The sequence below is a fragment of the Pieris brassicae genome, chromosome Z (genome assembly GCF_905147105.1).
Source record: "Pieris brassicae chromosome Z, ilPieBrab1.1, whole genome shotgun sequence".
Lineage (NCBI taxonomy): Eukaryota > Metazoa > Arthropoda > Insecta > Lepidoptera > Pieridae > Pieris > Pieris brassicae.
The window spans coordinates 9,596,227-9,608,710 of record NC_059680.1 but is presented as its reverse complement, the minus strand read 5'-3'; the positions used below and the strand labels follow the sequence as shown (position 1 = coordinate 9,608,710).

The 12,484-nt window shown below is 32.3% G+C and overlaps 1 protein-coding gene across 1 annotated transcript in view; it reads right to left on the bottom strand.

The window, feature by feature from the left end:
• The window catches only part of LOC123718600 (bestrophin-4), a 32,844-nt gene that overhangs the window by 18,732 nt on the left and 1,628 nt on the right, over nucleotides 1–12,484 (bottom strand). The window contains exons 2-3 of the mRNA XM_045675249.1: nucleotides 10,222–10,332; nucleotides 2,357–2,528 (exon numbers count right to left, since the gene is read on the bottom strand). Of these exons, the coding sequence (XP_045531205.1) occupies nucleotides 2,357–2,528; nucleotides 10,222–10,332 (283 nt within the window). The remainder of the gene's footprint in view (nucleotides 1–2,356; nucleotides 2,529–10,221; nucleotides 10,333–12,484) is intronic.

Sequence of the window (12,484 nt, the reverse complement as noted above, 5' to 3'; positions counted from 1 at the left end):
CTAACAGAATACCTTCATCCTTAATTTAAAATTCGAATCCGAACAATTGAAATTGAACTAAAACGTAGAGAATATCCAAGAACACTAAAAGTCTACAAAATATTGATCATACGAAACTAATAACTACTACTAATAATAGAAAGTATGGGTGATTAAAATTTAAAATTAAATTAAAAGAACTCTTGTATAATGTAAACCGTTTAGTAAACTAGTTCCATCAAATGTGGACGATGTTTGGTGAATATTTATGAGCTTCTGTTCGTAAAAATGTAAGTCATAGTTAAAGTGAAACCGATTTCATGCATACTTTATCACCCGCGTAATACTATTATGAGATAAGTATTGCTTAGAAGGACGAACTTTTGTGCAACAGCAAGAACAAAATAACCAGCGTTTCTTACAAATGAATGTGGTATTGTTCGGTAACAAAACGTCTAGTCTTTTCGTATATATTGCCTCGCTTTTTCCTTGGGCCTTCATTTTTTCTATATCTATTGGCAATTAAATCGTTTTCTATTAAGATATGTGTTAAGTAACCAAGAGAATATTCAATAAGTTGGAGACCATATTTGGTTGGATTCAACAAGATGTGTTTGAGATGTACTAGACAGTTGGTCTCCTTGTAAACGGTTACATTTATTATCGCGTATATTCGGGTACTGTCTTTAGCTTAACACGATGCATTATAACGGACGTCATCAGCTAACAACTAAATAAATCGACGACCGATGTACATTTGGTCATTTATTACTTCATTGTTTACACGGCCACAATAACTAGTTTGATGTTCAAAATTCGTCACTCAATTTCCTATATTTCACGCTTACTAGCATGAAAAACTTTTATCTTTAGGGATTTTCAAGTATCAGATACACAGTAAAAACTGTTCTGTAATAACAGTGTCGTATGGTCTCTGTGCCGATGAATAACCTCTTTATATGTTCTCTGGTTATTTCTCTCTGCCTATAATCAATCCCAAGACCTCGTTAAACGCATTGATCAAAGCAAGTGCGTGACCCGCTGAGCAACGGCGGCTCGTATAAGGTATGCTGTAGGTAATAAACACTTGGCAAGGACAGGCCATGACATCTGTACGGCTCAGAATGTAAATCGTTATTGCCAATCCATCGATGTATGTATGAGACCCGAATCACACCCGCGATGTGTACAAAGTCTATATCAAGGTCTTCAAACGAATTAGCAATACAATAAACTAAACATACCAATTATTTGTATGTAGATAGAGATTTTTTACTAAAATAAATTATTTTAATTTTAGGTCAAAGTCTTTTCTATATTATTTTTGATTAATTTAAGAGAAATCATAATGCTCGTGACTTGAAATACTAGTTGGAGTACGGTATTCGTTAAAGGACTTCAGACAAGACGTTACAAAACAAGCGTTATCGAAGTTAGTTAGATTAATTCGTTGTGAAATTAAAATATATTTTATGTATCAAACGAGTATACACGTTTACGTGATAGTATAACGCTTAATTCTATAATACGTAAGTATTTACGTGCTTTTCAAGAGAATAAATATATGACTCATCACACATACCACAAATATTATAGTTGAAATAGGCAACTATGGATTAAATAAAAAAAAATATACATTAAATACAAATCGCAAAGCCACACACACACACACGTTTCGCAATAAATGCAACAAGGAAAAAATAATTCGCGGTAATCTTAAACTTTAAATTATACATCGCCATAACGTAACATTTGAGAGCAGAGCTTTAAACAGGTAATAAATCAGGTTTTAGAATACATATGTGAAATTAGTATGGAGATTAGTTAATTGTCCCAATATACGACATCGCTTTGCAACTTTCACTTTTAATTAAAATTCCTCTGGAGTGGTATAATCACCTTTATCCATCCACAAAAATAACCAAACAGGCAAAAATTAAACGATTTTTCAATCTATTTAATAAGATTATGAAATCGGATAATATACACGCTTCCTTAGTTGTTAATTGCAAAGTTTGCTTTGTTCTGAATGGATTTTGACATCATTTAATAAATTGCGTTTTATAAGGAAAATCGTTATATATACAAATTATAGAGGATTAAAAACAAAACAAAACTCATATTATACATCAGATTTTATGAAAAAACAATTGAAAAGTTTTATTAAAATTTCGTAACTATAAAGAAAGCTGAATATTGAATAAAGAATATTGAATGGGTCTTTGCAGTATTTGTGTACAAATAAAGGTCACCTTTTAATTTCAATGCCACATCAATTTTATTAGTAAGAACTTGAACACTAAGTAAATAGAGAAAATATTAAAAAAAAACTATTATTGTTAAAAATAAAAATGCATGATATTTTAGTAGTACTCACCGCACCAGGTATACCAGCGGAGATAAACAGTGCCAGTGTGTCTGGCCATGGAAGCAGCTTGTATTGCTCCCACCACCGCTTTACTACCAGGCTGACGTAGAAGCCAAGGACGAACGACATTGGAATCGTCTCACTCTGCGCGCCGAAGTATTGACGCACTTTCTCGAATATCCTGTAAGGAGATATTATTTGTAATAGGCGGAACGCATATATAGTACTGTCTCATATCTGTCCTGTGAGGTGGCCAAGGCAAAACAAAGTAAACAATACGATTTTTTTTCAATATACAATAACAAACATTATGAAAATGAAAAGTATTCGTGTAGGTAGACCAAATGTCTGAAAATTTCGGCTAAAATTATTATATTAACTGTATCGTATAGGATAAATCCCGAACCTTACAAATGTATATATAGGAAAAAAAATAACTGGTTCAATTGTAGGAATTATTTAGTTTAGCATATAATGAGTGAGTTTTTTATAGCTAATCCTATCGCGGCAGCCCACCCGGCGGACTGAGCAAACTATATTTATGAGTCACAAAAGATAATGTTAGCCATTGAATAAACTGATAATACAAACATACATTGTCTTACCGAGTATACAAAGTGTACTCAAGTTATCAATAGCATTCAATGGAATAAATAAGCACCACAAGGCAACACGTTTACAGCCGAGGTCCTTGGTCCGGGAAAAAATAAAAAAGTAGATGGCTGCGCATCATACACTTTTAAACTCAGACAAAAATATGATTATTATAATGTCCGCAGGTAACTTAGATTTCGTGTGGTTGGCGGAAAATTTCCGCGTATACTTTTAGCAGGAAAATGTTGTAATATATAATATTAGAGCGCAGTGTTTTTTTTTTAATATTTTGGAGATCAAATAGCAACGATATGAATTAACTTTCTACGCCTTTAAAATTAATTAAAGTAACAAGACATTATGTAATTAACGAAAAAGTAAGTCTATGAATAAGATTATAATGGAATAAATCAGTAACAGGAATTCGCATTGAAGGCGACTTAGAAGAAGTATTGGTAAGCAAGCAACTGGCAGAAAACACAGACCGAGCAAAACAGGTCTAAATATTTAATTTGAATATCTTCTTGTTACTGACAATTCATGTAATTTAAAGCTGGCACCGGTGTGCAAGTGGAAAAAATAAAACAATTATATCGCATTCAAGGTGAAACTAGTTATTTTTTAATGAAACAACTTGATTCGACTAGAATTTAAATATAAAGGTCTTAGTAATTTATAAACGTACTGAGACTGAAATTAATAACAATAACTTTCGTGAAATATTGACATATGCTGAAGATACACGTGTGGCAACGTAGCAACTAATTCCTAATCATTTTATCCATATTAAGAAAGTACTTTTATGAAAAAAAAACATATAACAATTATCACACAATATACTGATAAAACTGTAAGACGGGATTTAGGAACAAAGCTTTTGTGCTTCAAATACTAAAGAAGAAATGTAATGTACCTAGTCTAGTCATAAGTTCAGTTACAAAGGAAACGCATTTGTTTTTATGAAGTAATGTAATGTTATTAAAATTTATATCTACATATTTATTAAAGTCTTTGCAAAAATAAAACAATATTCTATTCGACATGGCCACCTTTGGCTTTTATACAGGCCTTATATCTGTTTGGCCACGAATGGATTGACGCACTGTTTCCAAGGGAAATTTTCCACTGCTTGCTCCAAATTCTCCGTTTCATTTAGAGCATAATTTAAAGTGTAAAGGGTTGAGGTCTGAGGTAGATGAGGGCCAGTCTTCTGCTCTTATAAAGTCCGAAATGTTGGTTTCAGTTGGTTTCAAGCCAGGCTTGGGTAGTTCGTGCCTTGTGACCAGGTGCAGAGTACCGCTGGAAAGTCCACGGTCCATTTTAAAAAGTGTATTGCTGAGAGGTTTAACAATATGACCCAAGACTGTATCTTGATACACTTTGCCTGAAATTTTCACTCATTTTTCACAAAAATAAACCACATTTTTGTGACTCCCTGATAAGGTCCTTGACACGTCTCGCCAAACCATCACTGAAGCAGGATGATGTCCAGATTGTACCTTTTCCGACCACTTGAGCAGGTTCTTTAGAACTGTGAGCGTACACTTTATAAGTTTGCTTATAATAATAATAATAATAAAATATGTTTATTCATTTTAAATTCAATTTCATTACAATGTGTAAGATTTGGGAACCCTTTTAAGTAAAAAATATACCTGTGTCAGGGTTTCTAGCTCTTTCATAACAAACTTAGTTATACAGTATTGTAGTGTTCTTCAACTGTGAAATTTTTTTCATCGGTAAAGATGATTTTCTGTGCTTTTCACCCGCGTATCGTAACCGAAGGCGTTTTGATCCATCCACTCTATTAAATAATACAGATTGAGTTAGGGCATGTCCTGTATATAGACGATAAGCTTCAGATCTTTTTTTATAATACACGACAGAGTCCTAGCGGGAATCTTCATTTTTCGCGATAAGATTTTTAGCTTCTAGCATTAACAGCCTTTGTAGTTCTAACAACACGCGCCCCGATATTTTAAGATCTTCGACAGACGAAGTGGTGTTGTGTCTGTTGATAGAACGATATGCGAACATGGGGCTGATTGATACTAAGTCTGGAAAACTTTGTGCAAGGAAATCACTGCAATCCTATTTTCTTTAACACCCCATTTTATATTGTAATATGATAATGAATAAGATGTGAAATGACGCAATATCGAAAGAAGTTTTTAAAATAATATACGTGTTCCACGTTTTCAAAATGATTAAAAGGTTGAAAGAAATACATGTTTTTACGTAACAGTGTTTATGGCCAGAGTAGTTATATTTCGACAATAAGCCTGAAGCCTTATATATAAAATTCAAATTTTGTTAGGCCCTGAGTAAATCCGCGGGTAGAAGCTAATTATGTATGCAGTTATTATATTGTCTGGCGCAATATCTTACGCATAATTATGTAGGTGACATTGTAAACGCATTTTTTCGATACACGCAATTTAACCTTTACTTTTAACGAACAGTAACATTTTATGGGATAAAATATTGTACATAAAGATTGGTTAGTTGCCTAGCATAGTTAAACTAAAAGCTTTATTAAACGACTGACTTAAAAGCTTTTTAAGTCTACTTGTTTAAATAGACATATAAACTGACTTTCTTGGATGACGTCTTACAATTATACATTTGTTGGTGTTAACGGAATCCTTAGTTTTACATTCTTAGCTTATTCAATAATAAACAGGAGGTTATATCTTCGGATCCCGACATACATCGACTTCCGATAAACTTTCAAAAGGTTTCACGGATAGAATGTCTATGAAATATAAATTCAGTCTATTTGAGTAGGCTAAGGCGCTTACAATATGTTATTTATTTGTATTTAATGTCAACTTTTGGTACTAATAAACACATGTACAGTGACCATTTCGACTAGCCCAGGTGAACGCTGCTTATACATCGAGCATTTATTGACATAACCTACTATTAGTAGCGCTAATTCTTAATTATTGAAAACACTTTATTTTTGTACAAACGTATTGATTTTCTTTATATTCAAACTGAAGATACAACTTTTGAAGGTGATCATTTAGTACTCTTTTTCTTTATATTCTTTATAACAATCAATGCTAGAGGGAAATAAGTGTCTTTCCCATCTTCCGGCGAGTCCGCACCTCAGTTAGCCTACATCCGGGGAAAGCTACTCGTCTAGATAATATAGATTCGAATCACTTATTCCTTTTTTGACTCTATTAATTGGGCAGACGTTTCCATGTTATATATCCGTATTTTCTACACTTTCCACACGAAAGCGGAAGGGAAATACAACGCACAATAAATTAAGCGTCATGAGCTACGAAAGGTATATGTCAAGATTATTTAATTATTTATATATATTATATTATATATATATATATGGCTTTTCAGACCAAAACAAGAATTACTCCCGATATTGCCTGCTGACGAACCAAGGAGAGTCAGGGCTTGAATATACAAGTAACGCCTTCCTCAGAAACCTATGTTTAAATAGTTAAAGAATGTTTAATCAGATTTATTATTTTTTAATGTCATGAGAGTAATTAGGCCAAAATAATACATAGCTATTTGAAGGTACCTTATGTACTTAAATAATGTAGTATGTAAAACTTAAAGTTGAGTGGGCAATCCTCGGCTCCAACTAAGATTTTTTAGGTCTAAGTACGCAATTAAGAATTTCTCATACAAAAAAACCGGTATTTGCCTATAAAGCATTAATGAAACGGATGCTGTATGAGGCAAACCAATAAATTATTATAGGGAGATTAATATTAAACACGTTTATGAATAAAATATTGACGAAATAAATGTTCCCTTTAAAATTAATAAATTTAATTTAATTTGAGTTTTTAATCTATTTATTGTATCAGTGATCGGAATCCTTTGAATGCGTTGGTAATAAAATTATCGACCCTACCGATGGATAACTAGTGTAACTGATATTGTAATACTATATATGTATTGAAACTATACTCAGACCATTTAACTTCAGGGCAACTTCCTTTATGATGTATATACAATATACGTATTTTTATTAGAATATTTTTATATAATTAATCATAAAAGATAATTTTTACATTTCATAAACTGAAATTAATTATAACTGTTCACATTCGTTAAACGGAAATTTCACCTTCAAATTCAACACGTACGTATAAGGATATGGTTATAAGATGTTTAATATAAGTGTATACGTCCAAAATGTATTATTATTCCTAACTTATATTATTTTTAGTTTAATTTTTTAAATACCTCAGCAAACATAAAAAATTATTCTATTCGAAATGGCCACCTTTGTCTTTTATACAGGCCTTTTATCTGTTTGGCCATCTATGGATTTACGCATTTCCCAAGGGAAATTTCGCCACTGCTTACTGCCCAATTACCAAAGATTGTTTAAGAGACTGAATGTTGCAGTGCCGTTTAAAGCAGACTATGAGCTATAGAGCACATAGCCTGCTCTAAACCTGACCATAATTTCAGTCTAAAGGGTTGAGGTCTGGGCTTGATGAGGGCCAGTATTCAGCTCTTATAAAGTTCATGCCTTGTGACCAGGTGCAGAATCCTGCTGGGAAGTCCAAGGTATATATTTAAATAGTGTATTACTGAGAGGTTTCACAACATGACTCTATCTTGATACACTTTAGCTGTAGTTTTCACTACATTTTCACAAAAATGTAGTTTTTTGATAAGACACGCCCCACCAAACCATCACTGACGCAGGATGATGACCACTTTGTACCTTTCTGACCACTTGAGCAGCTTCTTTAGAACTGTGAGCGTACACTTTATCGTTTTGCTTGTTGTAGAGTTCTTCAATCGTGAATTTTTTTTCATCGGCAAAGTGGATATGTCTGTGCTTTGTGCACCTGCGTATCGCCACAGAAGGCGTTTTGATCGTTCCACTCTCTTTAATAGTACAGATTGATTTTAGGCATTCCTCTTATGTTTGTTTATATACGCGACAGAATCCTGGAATCCTTCATTTCACGCTATAAGATTTTTAGCTTCTTAATGGGCTTTGACATCCCCATTCCATATTGTAATTTAAAATGAACTCTGAAAAATATGTGAAATGGCGCAAAATCGAAACAAGTTTTTAAAATAATATACGTGTTCCAAATTCGAAATAATTAAAAAGTTGAAGAAAAAATGAATTTTCATTAAAAAGAAATAACTTTTTTATACATACAAAATAAAAAATAGTTCTAATGAATCCCCTTTCATAATGTTCCTATCACAGTCGAGACTCAGCGCTAAGCATGCCTCTCGATTACCTTAGTAAAAAAAATTGTCAGACGCAAAACAAAAGTCATACAAAAATTTGTCACGTCTGGTATTCAAGTTAGCGTTCAACAGGTACATAACACAAAAATATGTCAATTGTGAGGCAAATATAAAAAATAATCTACTTGTTATTCGTAAGCATATTCAAATGAATTTCCTAGAATAGTGGATTTGCTTTATCAGTAAGTACTAAGTAGTTTGAATAATGTTAAAATAAACACGCGTATTGCTCATTCGCCACGTTCAGAGAGTGATTATTGTAAATCTCAAGTCGCTACCACATTTTGATACTTGTTTATTGTAATGAATACAGTAACAGATAAGGAAAATAGTATGCTTATTAATTGTGATTTATTAAACCTGACTTCAGATAGTATAATAATTTTTGGTACTATTGAACATTTCGATTTAAATTCAAATAAGTTCACTTAAGATGAATTATGAAGCAGGTCACTACTGCCTTATATTTTACATGAAAATATAGATTTTTGGGCAAATTTATATATTTTTATGTCCGTTTTGTCTATGAAATACTGTTTAGGAGAAACCACAAAATTGTATTTGTTAAATGACGAAGATGGAATATTAAAACACTCGTTATCAAAGGTGTAAGGTTGCGAAGGTTATTAAACATATCTCCCGTTATTCAATATTATTCAAATTTACCAAAACAGCGACCATTTACGTCGAATATATACATACACATCTATAATACAATATATGAAGTGCAATACAATTTTTGTCATCACTATTATATACGCAAGGCATATTTTGTTGCATTGATGTTAAAATATTAATTAATTAACACAGTAAGGAAAAATAGTGCATCGCAAATTATTATATTATTCACGTACTATGCAAGAATCCAACCTTGATGCGATTGTTTCCGCTGATTAAAACAAAATGGCAGTAAAATTAAGCCCCGTGAGATAATAATTTTAAATGGGATATTATTACATAACTGCTAATTAAAATATCTTATTTAACAATAACAAGTAAACATTACTTCACGTATCAGAGTTATATAGCTGTAATCTTGTTAACCGCAAAATAAGTATTTTGAATGATTTATATTATAGGTATAGTTTTTTTTACTAAGTATTATCCAGGATTGTTATGACGAACGATTGGGTAAGCTTCAAGTTTAAATATTACTATTTATTTATTAGTTTAATTGGTGGCTTCAGCGGTTAGAATCCCGGCTGCGCCAAGAAAAGCAAAGTATACACAGATCTGAGGCTTAGACCTAAAAGGTTGTAGCGCCACTGTTTTTATGGATCTATTGGTGATAAATAAACATTTAACTATAAACAAATATTGACGCAATAAAAATGTAAAAGTTTATACGTCTCTATGTGTAAATTGTGTTTTCGCTCAACCATAGTTGAAGTTTGTTATATAAGGGTGTCAGAAAATTGAGTAAGAGTGAATCTCATCCCACAAATATCATTCCCAATGAAAGAGTAACATCAAGGTTATTTGTGTATTAATTGTCTAATAACTAAACAATAGATGAGTCATAATTATGCAGAGAATCACGAAAATATAAGGTTTTATGAATAGGTCGTTAAAAATTAATGAACCAATGTTTTATAATTTATGTTTTCAACTCTAAGGCCTATATAGTCCTACTAAAGCCCTCTCTAAAAGCTTTTTCTACAAATAGAACATGTCTCCAATCTTACTTAGAGGAGTCTAACTCTTAGATATAATATATATCATTTAAAACTTCATGAGCAGTGTCACGAGTCAAATAAAACCACATTCCAATTGAGTTCTTTCGCTTTTGAAGTCCTTAAACAACTTAGTATATTAGCGTTTCAAACAAGTCGTTCTAAACGCCCTTAAGTTATAGGTAACCCGGCTTATGGGATGCCTTTAGTAGAAGTTAACGAACAATAATATTCTCCAGGTCGAGTCAGAGACTAATCTCTATTGAGCTTATGCATGTACGTGCTCCTCTGAAGCCCCACCCGAGACCCTTACTACATAACTGGTTGAACTATGAAGCGACTTACCTCTGTTGCTCTTCCGTCATTGCAAAACGGTATAATAAATTAATAGTATAGTAGAGTGTAAGGTATGCTAGCAGCTCGCGCCAAACCAACTTATACACACTTCCTCGCCATCTGAAAACAAATTGGTGGTATAAGAACGTAATCAGGTGAACGTATGATATATTACGAACAAGTAAATGGACAAGAGGGTCCTATGCACGATGATCTTCTATCAATCTAAGGGAAAGTAGTCCTGTACGTTAATTATATAGTAATTTCTACATAATTATTAGAGATTTTACTAATAAATTATCTATTTCAAAAACGCTTAGAAACTCAAAATGCCGGGACAGTTACTGATAGAAGCTCCATAATTGTAAGTTCGACATATTTTTTAATTGTTGTTATTAAAGCCTTAAGCGTTAAAACGTATGACTTTCTGGTTACATTAGGTGGTTGCAACGGGGTTTCTTCGTTGGACTTTTAATTGCAAGTATTGTGATTATTTTAAAGGATAGAGGTGAAAGGCAAAAGGGAAAAGATAACTGCGGTTTGCCATAATGCCTTCTAAGGTGTAGTAATTTGTTGTGTTTAGGTAACTTGAATGTATTGTACATACAATGAAAACATAGCACATTTATTTGAAACTTGAGATCAACAATCCTTCTTACGGCTTTTGAATAATATAACAACGTTACTTAACGTATCGTTATAATTAGTAACTGACTGATACTAATTTTTATTAAATAATAATAATAATAATCAATGGCACTACAACCTTTTTAGGTCTGGGCCTCAGATTCGGTATCTGTTTCATGATCATTTGTTAATCGAATTGGCAAGTAAGTGATCAGCCTTCTGTGCCTGTAATAATTGTAAATATCATTAATATAAAATAATTTTCCAGCCAGGAGGGAACCAAATAGTCTCGAGAAGTTGGTAACGGTAGGGAGGACTGATGGCAGGAGAAGTCAGGGTGGATCGACTACCCGTTGGTCTGATCAGGTTAAGACAATTTTTCCTCAATTTTGTCTCAACATCTCTAATGCACTGAGGATAGAGTGATGTGGAGGTAGCAAGTCGGCGTGACGTACTGACCTGCAGTAATGAAGTTTGCGAAGAAGATTATTAATTTATTGGAGTTACAGGAGTAAATGTATACGTAGTCTGTTATAGAATTATTTTTCAAATACTTTTTGTTGCATACATCTGTTTCTGGTATAAATTGGTAAATTACGATCTAAATGTTTCCAGGTTCGTGGAAATAGTGTTTGTTTTCAAGTCATTATTTCAATTGTGATGAAACCTTAGGTAAGGAGATAGAGTGAGAACAAAGCGAAGGGAGTACAGGCCGGACGGCCGCAAGCACAAAAATATACATAGGTATGCTAAATAATTTATATATTATTATTATTTTATAAATATTATTTTTATTATTACTATGTTGGTTAAGAATATTTTAAATACATATTTGATTGTTATGTTTAGGTTTTATATAAAAAAATAAAAATTGGACATATTATTTATATACTTTTGCGCATTAACATGCATTCTATTAAATTATTGTATTTATTAATTTCTTGTGAAATACGGTTTTCTGGTTCAACGTTGACTATGTTGCTTGAGATAATTGAAACAATTATTATAGAAAATATTTGATTTTCTTTGAAAGTTCTAAACATAATTTTTTTCTAAGCTATAACTTGTTATTAATTCGAAAACTATACTGTCAGGAATATAGGTACGTGTAGAAAGCATATATATAGGTATCATCATCATCAATCAAATGAAAAGTGTACTAAAATATTTTCAAAGCCCTGAAGGATGATGGCTTACGCACTGTTGGGAAACATAGCGAAAACGATCAGGGCAAAAATAAGCCCTCGTTAACTACGATCAGCCAGGGTCACACGATTTGCACGTAAATTATTCCCTTTTCTGAGATTGAACGTGACGTCAATTTCGTCAAAACACTTCGTGTTTTAAAGAAACTCAGTCGTGGTTAATTTATTCAGTGGAAGCTTAGCAACGGATCACGAACCGCGATTATTTCGTAACAATTATCATTTCTCTAAAACACTTTTACTTTAAACGGCGTAATACGTAACAAACATTTAAAAAATTGGTATTTTTTACTGAAAGATTCTTAAATAAAGTATTGAGAATATTAAAAACAGTATAGTATTGTTCCTAAAAAGTCACCTATCAGTATAATAAACGTTTATTTTGAAATGCCTTTTGATATGAATACATCACAACACAAAGATTATTCACAATCGAATGA